Source organism: Nicotiana tabacum, chromosome 22 (assembly GCF_000715075.1).
Source record: "Nicotiana tabacum cultivar K326 chromosome 22, ASM71507v2, whole genome shotgun sequence".
NCBI lineage: Eukaryota > Viridiplantae > Streptophyta > Magnoliopsida > Solanales > Solanaceae > Nicotiana > Nicotiana tabacum.
In genome coordinates this window covers 13,940,555-13,955,312 of record NC_134101.1, presented here as the reverse complement: position 1 = coordinate 13,955,312, position 14,758 = coordinate 13,940,555, and the positions used below count along the sequence as shown (strand labels likewise).

Here is a 14,758-nt window from a genome sequence, read left to right as displayed (position 1 = left end):
TATTCTCGTTCTTACTTCTGTACATCTCCCAGTAGTAGGGATACCTGTAAGAACTGTTTTTCATATCTGACCATTTCTTTGGAATTATCCGCTCATAGCACGATGAAAGTGTCCGATTATAGCACAATGCACTACTACAATAGCTTTTTATTTTTTTCAGAAATAGAATAGAATAAAGAATGAAAGTCTATATCTTGTATAGATCATAGAATCACTCTATGAATAGGCCAACAATTAGTCAATTCTATTTCTTTATGAGGTGGGGAAGGAATATAACTCATCGGTAATGATTTTACTTTGGTTCTAGCAACTAATGTATCAACTGCAATTCTTTTACATTCCAAATTCCTGCGCAACTTTTGGAATGCGTGGTTGGGTCTGTATTAATCGATATATAAGCAGTTAGGCACTAGCTTTTATATTATCAAGTCATCTAAAAAATAACAACAAATAATTAAGTGGGATTAGTAATCTGAAAAACAAAGCATGTTATCTGTTACTACAGATTAAAATACAGAGTAATCTAAAAAAATGAAGCATGTTATCGGCTACTACAAGTTAAAATAAACCGATTATTGATCGTCTAATTTACATTATAAGTGTATATAAGTTATATCCATTCACCCCAACAGAGTACTAGGGCCACCAAAATCTCCCTTGGAGTGAAGGAAGATGTTATGCACACTAGGTCAATCCAGGAAAGACTGCATTATGTGATATTGTTTTATTTTCCTAGAATTAGATGTAATTTGGTTACAGACATGCTTGAGGCCAGTACAAATACTAGTAATTCTTTAGATTGAGAACATGTTACATATAAGCTGAAAGTAGCAGGCAAATCAAGCCTACAGTACCTACAAAAAGAAGTTGCTGAGAGTCCTTCAAACGTCCTCCAATCTAGTATCTACACTTTCTATTTCTGGTCATAAACAGCCAAATCATGAGGAACAGATCATATGCCTTTCAAGATACATTTTTCGTGAGAAGACCAAACACATTTGATGTCCGGCACTCACTGATGCATGGGTGATGGGCCTGGCAGCAGCTGTGGCATGACATACAAGGGAAGTACACTTGTTAGGCCTACTAATTAGGGATTAGTCAATACTTATTGCGTCCTGAAAAATTGAATTGAAAAACTGAAATTCAGGACACACTGACTAATTTTTAAATAGCAGCTCTCTAGAATAACTACCCGTGTCATTTCTACCGGAATACACGACTAGGTGATCCGCGGGATCAGTGAGGGGATGACCCTCTGGCCCATCATACAAGCCCAAGGCATGCACGTTGGAATGATGGGGATTGAGCTGTTGGCCTGTGATAGGGGCTTGATTTGACACAACATCTCCTCTGTTTTCAATTGTAATGTCATGGATGCTGGATCTTCTTCTACCACTATTGATCGAGTTCAATCGGTTAAAGTATAATACCCAAGCAAGAATAACCTAAAACATAAAAAATAGTTTAATTCCTATGCACTACCAGTATAAAAAAAACTTACATTATCAAAAATAATTTTTTTCAGACTATCTTTGTATATAAAGTTAGACCGACAAAATACAGAAGATATCTATGACTTGTTTACACCACAAGTTTTAAAAGTTTTTTTTTTTCTTTCTTAAACTTTGTGTCCAGCTAGAGACGGATATATAGCCCAAATTATAGTTCACATGAACCCATGGTCTTTCCGTCGAACTATGCATTTTATGTACATATTTTCTATAATTGATCTAATATTATCTAATGACTCTCATGCTCTATGGTACACTTTGTTGAATGCTGAGTTATTTAACAAGGATCAATTCTCATTTAATGCATTTCTTTTTCTCATTTTTTTAGTGGTCTACCCATATTCTAGAAATCCTAAATTCGCCTCTATGTCCACCCAAACACCATCACATAAATTGGAACAGTACCTATGTTCTTCTTCAGTCCATGGCATCCCTTTTCGTCTCTCTTGTTACCTGCAACCTCCTTTCCCTCCTTGGGCATTTGAGTAATGGGTCGTGCCTGCTAACTCATTTCCATAGCCACGGATGCTTTCATTGGTTGAGGAGAAAGTGCAGTTGGGGATTGGAACATAGCCAGCGTCAGTGGCAGTAACATCATCAACTAGCAGTTGGTAATGTTGCTTCAGTTCTTCAATGGTTTTATTTGGGACAATCAAAGCAATCTTTTGCCATTGTTCTTTGGAGTCTTCAATAGAGTGTTGCATGGCAATGGCACTCTCAAAGGCTCTTTCTTCCTCTCTGCTCCACACGACTGAAGTTGAGGCTGACATGTTTTTGTAGATTCACTTATTATATTAATAATGCCTCTTTCCTAGTTAAAGCAAAGGAAGAGAGAGCATATATGCAAAGGATAAGATAGGTATTAGAGAGAAGAAAGAATTCAATATATGAATTGGTTTTCAATGTACAAATGGGCTGTCGTGTTTGTAGGACTAACTTCTTCTCCCACTGTTCCTATAATTCATGCTACTATTGCGGACATTTTGACTTGAAGCTCAATTCATATTATGACTCTAGTATTTGCTTCAAAGTAGTAAAACTCATATTAGGTTTTTATTACTCCTATGTCTTTTAATTAGTATCAAGTACGTAAATCCAAAAGAATTTCGTTAATTGTTAAAGGTATAAACTATAATTGAAAAGCTCTGCGCGAAGATTTATTCATTGTTTTTCTTAAATTCTCCCTAATTCAATAGTACAAATACACAATTCATTTTAACAAAAATTAAGTACAAAACGGGTAGCTTTTGAATAGAGTTTATTTAGGAGGGGAAAGGTTGTTTAGTCGTTGTGGAGGAATAGACTACTACCAATGTTAGCTGACCATATAAGATAACGCTTACTATTAACACAGAATGCATACAAAAGTCCCCTGATTACAGAGAATCATGTTTGGGGTAAGGATTTAAATGAAAGTTTACAGATAGGCTAAGTTATATCCACAAAACCCATAAGTATCATTCCCCCCCAAGCTTCACAGAATAGAAGATAGTTCTAATCTGAAGAATTAAAAGAATTGCTGAAGCCAGTGAGAGTCAACTGCATCCCTCTCCAGGTCGGTTTTCATTTTGCTCAACTTTTGCCTGACCACGTTTGGATCCATCTTATCCAGTGGCAACTGAGCGAAATCCTGTAAGAATTGCCGAGCTCTGGCAGTACCTCTAGACACGTCATGGCGGTCAAATTCTCTCTTCCGTTTTGAAGCTGCCTGGAAGAATAACAAAAACAGTTTTATATATCCACGATAAATTAAAAGTTGAGGACAGTACTCAGGAATGGTATCCGAGCTAAAAAGTTATGGTTACATGTTCCCTCCCTCAAAGAAGACATGGGGGAACCAAAAAGCAAGAGGGGTTGAGACAAGGGGAAAACCAAGTACCAACGGTAGCTCAGATTACATGTCACTTTGCTGCTATTCGATTTTCCAAGAAGACAGTACTGTACCTTAATACACACTCAAAAAGCTAATCAATAGAGCAGATCAAGATGTCATAAGAAGTTTTATTATATGACACCATTGACCAGTGGCAGACGCACGTGGTGGCAAGCGGATACATAACTGAACTGAACCCGAACCCGCTTCATCAAAAAATAATATTGTGTACATGTATAAATTAGGATTAAAGCTGCATAAATATTTGAACCTACTTGACAACTACTATTTTACGACTAAAGTTATGTACTTCTAAGATTAAACCCGCTTGCACAAAATACTGGGTCCGCCACTGCCATTGACCATTCAAAAGCATCAAATGGGATTCAAAACATTAAGATTACCAAGTGCTTAAATAGCAGAGCAAGCATTTTTACATTATCACCTATATCTAAACCCATTTGATAATCTTAAAACAGGTAAGATATAAAAATGCCTCTAGACAGGGTGTAGACATGACCCTAAATTAAAAAAGATAAGGAAGCAGAATTTTTATTGATTTTCGCGATGAGCATAGGAAGGTAACCAAATGAAAATACCTCTTTAATGTCATTTGGAATTATGGCAATAGGAGAGAAATCCTCCAACTCAGATGCCTTTTCTCTAGCCAGGGCCACAACACTCGGTGGAAAATTTGCAAATTCAGCAACATGAATACCAAAACTCTGATCACAAGCACCTGGGTGAACCTGGAAGAGTACAACGGTCAGATGCTGCAACTGCTCACGTTCTAAAAGCATAAGAATTTTTCGGTCCATGATGTGATTAGGCCTTGTAATTCTCCTTTCCACTAAAACATATTCAACATGGCTTATAGACTCCAACAGCAAAAATAGCTGTCTTATGGCTTATAGCACCCAAAAGCCAAAATCGCTCTGATTTCCGTCCCAGTGCCTTCATTAATTTTTAACAAGCTTTCAGAGAACTCAGGAGAGGTAGAGTGGAAAATATCACATGTATTGGCACATCATAGAATGGTGTATATCCTTGTAACATGGACTTTAAACAATCAGCTAAGAAGTGAGTATCAGCAGGTAAATCTTGAACTGAAAATCACATATATTCCCGTTTACAACAGTTCAGAAATTAAAACATGTGAAATCAATTAATTCCATTGACCTTTTGACTGTTTGTGCACACACCATATAAACTTAAAATAGCATGTGAAGCCAAACTCATAAAACATATTCTGCTATAAATAGGATACCGAGCTTTACTAACTAATCACTTTCAGGAAAGTACTCACTGCTCACCATAAGCTGCATTTGATGAGCTATTAAGCAGCATAGTGAAGTTACATGTTTATAATATGTCACAGGTGCTCTTTTTATCTTTTTTCTGATAAGCAACATCTACACTTACTATTATTAACATAGCTTGTGTTAGTGTTGATTCATGATACATCATTATAAACGCACAGGCAGATGCTGCCAAACTAAAAGCTTTTATACTTCTACCTAATGGAATGTCTCCTATTTCTACCAATAATGACAGAAACAATCATCCCTACTAACATCAGATATCAACGTCAACCAGTGGCATAACTATCCTAGTAAACACAGAATTTCTTTAAGCTTAAGCTTCCTTTCAACGAGTATATGTATCTTCTTCATTCTTGCTCTGTTTATCGTGAAACTGTCCAAGCATCGCAAATGTACTTAATTATTTCATTCAGAGTACACGGATGCATGTAAAGATAAGATCTTTGTGGTATCTATAAAAGCTGCCACTCCACTATAAAAGTGATACAAAGTTCTCTTACAATATATAAATATCTTCCTAAATAAAGCTCAAACTTTCTCAAACCTGGTAGTAACAAAAGTATCAGGAAAGAAACCTTTTTTATGATAAGTTTATCAGGAAAGAAACTACTCATATCACTTTAATATTATTCGCAAATGATGAGAACGAGTCAGAAGTAGCCAGAAAGAGAGGAAGATAAACATACCTTGTAAAGCATAGTTAGCTTGCGATTAGAAGGGTCAATGTGTGCAAAAACATGAAAATTTGCTATCCCAGCATTTTTCTTATGTCCATTGTCTCCATTCTTGTTGGCTAATGCAGTCAGCTCATGAAAGTGAGTGGCAAACAATGTTGGTGCTTTAATTTCTTCAACAATGTGCTCACAAATAGCCCAAGCTAAACCTGATAACGTGAGTAAAATACACGAATACAGTTATGAAGCAGTAGAAAAACAACCTGATGACATAACAAAGTTGCCAAAGAAATAACTCCAGTTCAGCAAGGCTCACGCTCAAATAGAGAACCCCCAAAAGAAAGAAAAAGAACATTCTTTCCGCGCCTGCCAATATTTAGGATACAAAAGGTTAAGATCAGACATGGCTTCAAGCTGAGTGTATTTGAAGCCATAGTCTCCTACAGTGGACAAAATGAAAGAGAACTAACTGCTCATTAAGCTCAAGTAGTTTTCCATGAGGCTGAGTTAAATATAGCATTTACAAGCCTGCGTCAGACTAGGTTGTGGAAGAATAGTCAGCAAAATAATCGATCATGCTTTATCTTAAATTTCATTGATATTGATTGTAGTAGAGAATAAAATAGTTAATTCATATGCCATGAGAGAATACAATAAGCATGCCAACCGTAACCCACCCGACGTCATATTTAACGATAGAAGATAAGCTTATATCTAATAAAAAAGGCAGACTTAAGTGAAAAGTAGCATGGAATAGTTCATTCCCAGTACATGGGAAAGAAACAAAGTTATGAACACATTTCCAGAGTGAAACTCACAAGCAGACACAAGCAGAAGCAGAAACAAAGTTAGCAGTATGAAGAAAAACAGAATGGCATGAACCCCAAAGATTTAAAAAAAAAGGCAATCACATGGAGTCTTGATTCTGCCCATCAGCTCATGCTTTAATTTTTTTGTATTATCAAGAATCTGAGCCTTTACAAACTTACCTTGCAGAAACATATATACTAGAACACGGTGAAACTATGAGCACTCACTCTGTAGGAGTTTGTTTCCTACTTAGTTTAGATGTTTTCAAGAGAATAAATAGCAGGAGAGCCATACTTTAGCAGAGTTTATGACAATCGGCAGTATATTTCATGTACACTCAGTTCACAACACCCACTAAATGCCAACTTTCCATACGTGCCTCTCCAACATAATCCTACTATTTCAAATGTTTGCCTGCAATGCCTTTCACTAATATGCATCAGATAGCCCAAATCCACACTTTAGTGTAACTGGCTTTAAAGTTCATAAAATCACCAGATTATAGATTTCTTGCAGAAATATCATGACTGATACTACTATGCCATGACGAGAATATTTACCAGAAAACATATGAGGATGGTACATGTAACGGTTGTTACTCTGCTTGTCGCTCCATCCCTAGGTGGAAAAGAATGTTTAACGAAGAATCTAATACCAATGAAATTAGCTCAAGTCTCTTAAAGTGGAAGCTTCAAATGGGTTACATGACAGGTCCTACACATCTATATCATGTAATGATGCAACAATACAAGAGCAAGTCGAGCAAAGGTGAGTGGTGAAATTTTAAGAAAGATGTTTATATAAATTCACATATCAGAAACTCACCAAAGCCATCGTAGGTTGATGTCCCACGGCCCAACTCATCAATTATAATCAATGATCTATCAGTAGCTCCTTTCAAGATCGATGCAGTCTCAAGCATCTCTTGCATAAAAGTAGAAACTCCTCTCAGCTGATTCAAAGAAGAGGAAGGAGAAATACAAGCCTGTTAGTTCCTTTAATTAATAAAGAAACAACCGGATAAAATAGTGACAAGTAATAAATAAATAAATAAACAAGCATCCAAAAGAAAACAATTTTCTTTTAGGCAAATGACAGATCATGAAATTACCAGCTGTTCCAATATAAATATTAAGTCCTGAATACTTTGTGGATAAAGAGGCAGGGGAATACATTTATCATTCTACTACTGCATCAGAAAGTAGGACAAATGAGGCGGAATCCAATGCTTTGTTGTTCAATTGGTAGGGAAGTAGGACCGACCCTGTACCTGATGCACTGATGTTGAATGTGCTAAGCATGAGTGAGCTATGCAACAGGGAGTGGGAAGAGGTGCTTAGCAGCATGTAGATCAGGAAGGCTTAGGTGTGGACATAACAAGACATTGATAGCTCTCCTGCATGCATAGTATGGGCTACTTGGAAGGCAGAGGATGTCAATACTTTAAAGGAGCAGAATAAATTGAAGTTCTTCGCTTCCTTTTGGAGTACACAGAACAGCCAGGAGCACATTTATGAGATTGTGGAATCAAATCCCTACAGCAGGCAAACCGTATCTTTATACAAGGTTTTCCTTTTCTTTTAGAGATAGAAGATCATTCACTCAGTAGGAAAAGCATAATTTTGTTTAGCTACTGACTAACACTGAATGCAATTCAACTATTTATGCACAACATCAGTTTTGTAATTAAGCATAGCCTTTCCACTTAAAACCATAAGTACCAAAATGGAAGTGGAAAACATCAAGCACATAATAAGAAGCTCAAGTATATGAAACGTATTCAAGCTGATCTAACATGTGGATCAACTATGTATTGGCAAATGAGACACTTATTTAGCAGCTTCAGTACTCTTTTCTTTAATATGTACTGAAAAAAAGGGGATGGGCTTTTACGACATCAGCATATAGTTGGTTATTTATTAAGCTGGATTAATCAAGAATCAATTGACTAAGCCTCAATGCCAAACTAGTTGGATGAACTCAAAAAATTATGAAGGGCTAGCATGTTCTGTTACGACAAACTTCTTCGACATGCGCCTTAATGAGCAAGTTGATACTTTAATTTCTAGATATTCAACAAGGATATGTTGTCTCACCTGGCAATCTCCAGCGCCAACACGAGCAAAAATACAATCACGAATAGAAATGGTAGCATTGTCACATGGAACAAACGAGCCAACTTGGGCCATCAGGACATTCACACCAACCTGTTAATGCAAATTAGCCAAATGATTGAGATTCTTTTTGAGAGAAAGTCAGTTTATGTACAAGAATAATGCATGAATAGAGAAAAATACTGGAATACAAATAAAATTAGATCTTCAAGCAATTGATTATGAATTCTGTGGATATACAGAAAGTGCCTCACAAGCAGGAATTGCCGAAAAGCAATAATTTAGTTACATTTATTCCATTAACAACTTGTCCCTTACATACCTAGACAGATGATAAAGAAGGCAAAAAGAACTTTCAGCAAAATACTGAACCCACACCTGCCGAATGTAGGTCGACTTTCCACCCATGTTAGGGCCTGTGATAATCTGAAACCAACTCTCTCCCCTAACCTGGGAAGATGAAAGAAGTAGGTTATAAGCCCCTCCAGACAAAATATCAGGGACAAGAACATTTCAATGCTATAGAACACATACTAGTCTACAGTCATTAGGAATGAAGTTAACCCAATCTTGAGCTTCCACACAAGGATGCCTACACCCTTCAAGTATAATATCTCCTGTATCCTATATGGAAACATCACCATATTAGCTGTGTATAATTTTCTTTAACATGGTATCAGTGTCATCTTAAACGGGAAGAGAAAGAATGTCCCTACTGGTGGACTGATATTTGGTCTTGTGTAGGGAGTTGGGCAACTGGCAGCCAAATCCGCAAAACTCAGTAACACATCCAACTCAGCAAGTACACCAGCTATACCTGCAAACACCTGGAAAGCTACTACTCTGTAAATCCAATAAATGGGGTGGGAAAGAAGAGGAGATTCACCCAAAATATACAAATAGTAGACATACCTCGGAGAAACTCGCAGCTGTTTGAACTACACGAGCTACCAATTCTTTCTGACAGCTTTTGTACTCCTCTACAATCTTCTGGAACTGATCTCCTAGTTTTTTGAGTTTTGTATTGGTGAACTTTACCCCATCCTTACGTGTTTCGAGAACAATGTAGTGAGAATTTAGCTGCTTCCTGACTTTTGGTTCTTCTTTCTTGGTAATTCTGAAGACGTGTCCAAATTGTGTTTCTTTATCTAGTTTAAGTGACTTATCAATAGGTAGATCAAGATCATTGGCAGTTTGTTTGTGCAAATTATGAATTTGTCGCTCCAATGTCTCTTGCTCATCCTTCAGAGCAGATAAATTTGGGTCATATGCAGAAGAAATCATGTATTCTCCATTCTCAAGTTGATCAAGGTCAACAGAAGTTTCCACAAGACCTATGAACTTATTCAGGTGATTATCATCACTCCATTTCTCTAGAGAATCAATATACCTTTCCCTGATGAGTGTTGCAAATTGCCCATCATGACGTTCCAAAACACTTTTGATATATGGTACTCTGATACTTGACTGCACATGAAGGGGGAAAAAAAAGTTAAGCCAGGACCCCTGCATGATTTTGCTAAGAAAAGAGGGGATTAAAGTCATTTGTACTTCAATGTATAGCTGATTGAGATCTATGGAGTCGAGGCTAACAAGAGGGGGAGAAGGCACAAAGGAGAAAAGAGAAAGTACCTGATAGAGTTTTACAACGTGCACTAAACTGGCTCTTTTCCTCTCAAGATTGTGTGTCAGCCGCTCAATATCTGAAATTCTTTTCAGATGCTGCCTCAAATCTTGGCGAAGCGCAGCATCCTCCACGAATGATTGAACTAAATCCAGCCTACAGTTAATCTCTTCTACATCTAGTAAAGGCTGTTTGAGCCACATGTGCAATAACCTTTTACCCATTCCAGCAGTACACGTTCTATTCATCAGACCGAACAAGCTAAAATTTTTATTAGCATCTGATTTGCTCTCCATAACATTCAGTGCTCTCATAGCAGCAGAATCTAATCTCATGTAACTATTGAGGTTGTATTGTTTGACTGTATAGTTTCCATAGTTGCTCTCATCTGCAAGTAGTTCTGCATAAGAAAGTATGCACCCCAAAGCGCCTGATGCACATTCGAAACCAGAGACCAAATCTCGAACAGGTTCTACTGAACCCTTGACGAGCCTACCAAGATCCTGTACCAAATCTCTCCCTTTAAATTCAGTTTTCTTTCTTTCAGTTACCATCACGCCGCATCTAGATATTGCATCAAACATAGGCCTGTATTCACTGGATTTGCCAGTCTCCGCTGGTACAAGACATTCTCTGCAACCAAGAGCAACCAAAGCAGACTCCAAATTTGTGAAGTGGCTATCATCTAGAAATTCTGTTAAACCAAGGACTCTCTTAGTAATATCAACATAGCCTAAGCCAACTTCACATCCATTCTGACCGAAGTTTGGAGCAAGAGCAGCAATCACCGGAGAATCTTGCATTTCATTATTAGCAAACAGAATATCCTCAAAACTTCCAAGATTCCCTGGGGTTCCACTTTTTACCAGTCTCCAGTTTGAACCACTGCCCTCATATAGTTCAAGAGTACGGTCCATTCTCTCCAAGAGAATGTCACGAGCTATTGTTTCAAACATGTTTCTACTCACACTAACACTGGAAAGGGCATCAGCTCTATTACCCAACTGTCGTAACGCAGTTGTTGTGTGGTAATATGTCTTTGCAATGAAAGTTGCATCATCTCCATGAGATGTATAATAGTCCTAAAAGAGAAAGGGGAGGGGGGTCATTTAATCATCTATAAAAGAAAGAAATGCATGCTGGTACCAAAGCCAAAAAGGGCTTCTGGTCGAATCATGAAAGAATCTAAAAGAAAAAAGCACAAACGCATGAAGATTCAGAACAAAAAACAAGATACAGAGACAGAAATTTTAACAGGTTATTCAACCAGCTAAAATTTAATATAGGTGCCAGGAAAGAAAGAACGTTTGCTGCACCATCTCAAAGGTGAATAACTTAAATAGCTCAATTATTAACTTCAGAAAAAAAAAACCTGGAACCTGCCTAATTCAGATGGAACTACAAGCTTAAACAAAAGGCAGTAGTATGACAAGCATACAAGAATAAGGGCATCCATTCAAGAATCTCAAATGGAACTAAGAAAAAAAAAATAGCTATCACTACATGTAGCTGCAAAGACAAATAATAAGTCCAAGCACAGAACCCACGATTATCGCTTAGCAGCCAATAAAATTGGAATAAAGACAGTGAGAGACCAAGGTCGGAATCCCAATAGAGGCAAAAAACTTCAATTTGCCCAAGTCTTGGTGGACAAAGTTATTGGTTCGTTGGCTAGGACTCCACCATCTTTGGAAAAAAAAAAGGAGGACTAGCACAGAGATTAAGAGAAGGCTCACCCGACGATCAAAGAGGCGAACTGCCCTAGGGTCCTGCAAAAAAAAAAGAGTTCTCTATTAAGCAAACCGACTAACAATTTTCTCTACAAGTGAAGGTGCAATAACCGTTTGAACAGAATGAATAAAAGTTTACCTTGGGCAGGGTTTTGAAGAATGAGAGAAATCCTTGAGCTTGCTTAGCATCTAAAACAAAACCATTCACGGTAACAAATTTCAATCAATCAAACTACGGTTAAATCCCTAAATCAGCTGAACAACTAATATGAATCCTCTATTTATTAAACACAATAAATAATATGAAGAGAAAAAGTAAATAATAAAAAATTAGAGCTAGAAAAGACTTGTAAGAATAAACTTCTGAAAATGTAATAAAACATTTAACGAATTAGGGTTTAACCCAGTTTAAGCTCGGGAAGCTTGCTCTGTTCCTCCAAATTTTCATTCATTTTTTTTTCTTTAACCTTTATGCTGTAGAAATGAAAAGGAAAGGATTTTATAGAGTAATGGGAAAATAGAGGAAAATGGAGGGATTTGGATTGGCGGGAAAGAGAATGGCGGGGAGCTAGAGAAGATTCTCTTCTAGATTCTTGAGCTAGGTCAATATGGGCCTATATTCCATCAATCGGGCCTAAATTGAAGCCATACTGATTGGAAGAGGACCAAGTAACAGGTTCGACCGGACTTTTTCTTCCGGTAGCATAGTTATACACCCTATTTATTATAATAAATTTTACCTCTTATGCCAAATATATAGTAAAATAAATATTTATGGTATATACTACCATTGAGGCATGAAATACGTATTTTTATGTTTTTATCTCTCTTTAGCTGGACATACATATTTTTAAGGTGATTGTCGTTACTGTATTCATAAATACATGGCGCGAATACATGTGAATACATGCTCGTATATCTGGACTACCATAGTTTTAGGTACTTTTTACTGTTGTATTCATGAATACAGCAGCACGAATACATGTGAATACATACGCGTACAACTGGACTGCCCTGATTTTATGGGTTTTTTGCTGTTGTATTCATGAATACATGGCGCGAATACATGTGAATACATGCGCGTACAACTGGGCTGCCCTGTTTTTAGGCATTTTTTATTGTTGTATTCATGAATACAACAGCGCAAATACATGCGCGTACAATTGGACTGCCCTAATTTTAGGCGCTTTTTGCTGTTGTATTCATGAATACATGGCGTGAATACATGTGAATACATGCGCGTACAACTGGACTACCCTGATTTTTAGGCGCTTTTTGCCGTTGTATTCATGAATACAACAGAGCGAATACAACGAATACACTACCGTAATAACTGAATAGTAGCTATAGAAAGTAATTATGTATATGGTAGCTATAGAAAGTTAATAGCCACTAAACAATAGTGGATTCTGAAAATTTTTCTTTATTATAAACTAAAATTATTTTAAAATATTATTTTCTATAGCTACCTTTTATATTTTATTGCAAAATAGGTATTTATGGTATATACTACCATTGAGGCATGAAATACGCTATTCTCTCGTAATTTTTCTTCTTTCTCTCTTCGAGCAACTTAAGATATACGCCCTAGTATTGATGGCCGACGAGACATTAGAATATCTCTCTCTTCGAGCAAATCAAGATACACGCCCTAGTATTGATGGCCGACGAGATATTAAAATAAAGTAGAAGGCATCCAGGAAACAAAAAAGAGTGAATTTTTCGAACGGAAAAGGAGCAATGTGATGAACTCTTATCATAAATTTGTTGTACGGATCTGACGAACTTTCTTCTCTTCTTGGCCGAAAAACGCCATCTCCGGCGAACTTTCTTCTCTTCTTTGTTATTTAATGACATACAATGATACAAGTATATTGTATTCTGTATAAATTCACTCAAATACATTATATTTTATATAAATAATTTTGTTTGCCTGTATTTATCTATTTCGAAGGTCTGTATTTTTTGAATACACTTGTATTCATGCATATTGTACATATAGTATGCATGGATACCTGATATAAATATTGAAATACACTGAATACAAATATTAAAATAGAACAAAATATAAATTGTGAATAATTTAATTTCAAAATACAGTAAAATAAACTGAATATAAATAGAAATATAACGAATACAACCAATGAAATATACTGAATACGTAAGTAATAACATGTATTAGAAATAACTAAAATATTGTTAGTACAAATACATTTGAATAACTGAATATAAAATAGCGAATACAGTAAATACAAATATTGAATCTAATGAATGCAATAGTAAAAAAAAAATATTGAAACACACTAAATACAAAAGTTAAATACAACAGTTATATACAATTGAAAAATCATTCTAATTAATTGGGTTGATAATGAGGCATGTTAGAATTGATTTTGTTGAGTTATATCAGGAGTGTATCACGTTAATTGATACTATTTCTGTTATTAGACATGTGGACATACCTATTTTAAGGTGATTGTCGTTATTGTATTCATGAATACATGATACAAATACATGTGATTACATGCGCGTACAACTGGACTTACCTGATTTTTAGGCGTTTTCGCTGCTGTATTCATGAATATAGCAGCGCGAATACACTACCGCAACAATTAAATAGTAGCTATAGGAAGTAATTATGTATGTGGTAGTGATATGTGGCTATAATTCCATAGTTTCGTACATTATGTGCCTTGCATTTACATGCTTTAATGATAAATTACACTTTATTTGTGCATAATGGAGTCTATTGTATGTGTAGGTGAATTAGAGATGAAAGTAGAGCAAAAGGGATACTTAAACGTTGAAAGTGTGCTCGAGAACAGTGAAAATAAGAGACCAGGCTTTAGCCTGGCGAGGCCATCCTAAGGCCAGGCTGGACCAGGCTTTAGCCTGGCGAGGCCAGCCTAATTCCAGGCGTTAGGCTGGCGACGCCAGGCCTAACGCCAGGTCCAATCCGAGTTTTCAAGACTTAATTCATTCCGGGTTTGACTAGGACCCGGCCCACCCGTTTAGAGTTTCTTCTACACATATAATAGACTTAAAATACCACTTGGAGACGAGTTTTTGGAGCAGCCAAAACATTTTTGGGAAGCTA

At 36.6% G+C, this 14,758-nt stretch overlaps 1 protein-coding gene across 2 annotated transcripts; it reads right to left on the bottom strand.

The window, feature by feature from the left end:
- Window positions 1-2,829: 2,829 nt before the first annotated feature.
- On the bottom strand, window positions 2,830-12,302 carry LOC107772597 (DNA mismatch repair protein MSH2). 2 transcript variants are annotated; one of them, XR_012705069.1, is made up of 13 exons: window positions 12,065-12,302; window positions 11,801-11,850; window positions 11,668-11,700; window positions 9,940-11,013; window positions 9,220-9,774; window positions 9,024-9,134; window positions 8,842-8,931; window positions 8,686-8,757; window positions 8,290-8,400; window positions 7,019-7,145; window positions 5,396-5,592; window positions 3,987-4,341; window positions 2,830-3,222 (listed from the first exon to the last, which is right to left on the bottom strand). XR_012705069.1 is itself a non-coding variant. In XM_075244230.1 (13 exons), exons 1-13 carry the CDS (start codon window positions 12,111-12,113, stop codon window positions 3,022-3,024), a joined length of 2,820 nt encoding a protein of 939 aa, XP_075100331.1. In that variant the 5' UTR covers window positions 12,114-12,302; the 3' UTR covers window positions 2,830-3,021. The 2 variants fall into 2 exon arrangements, 1 of the variants encoding a protein (XP_075100331.1); XM_075244230.1 differs by having other exon boundaries at window positions 3,987-4,136.
- Between the last annotated feature and the right edge of the window lie 2,456 nt (window positions 12,303-14,758).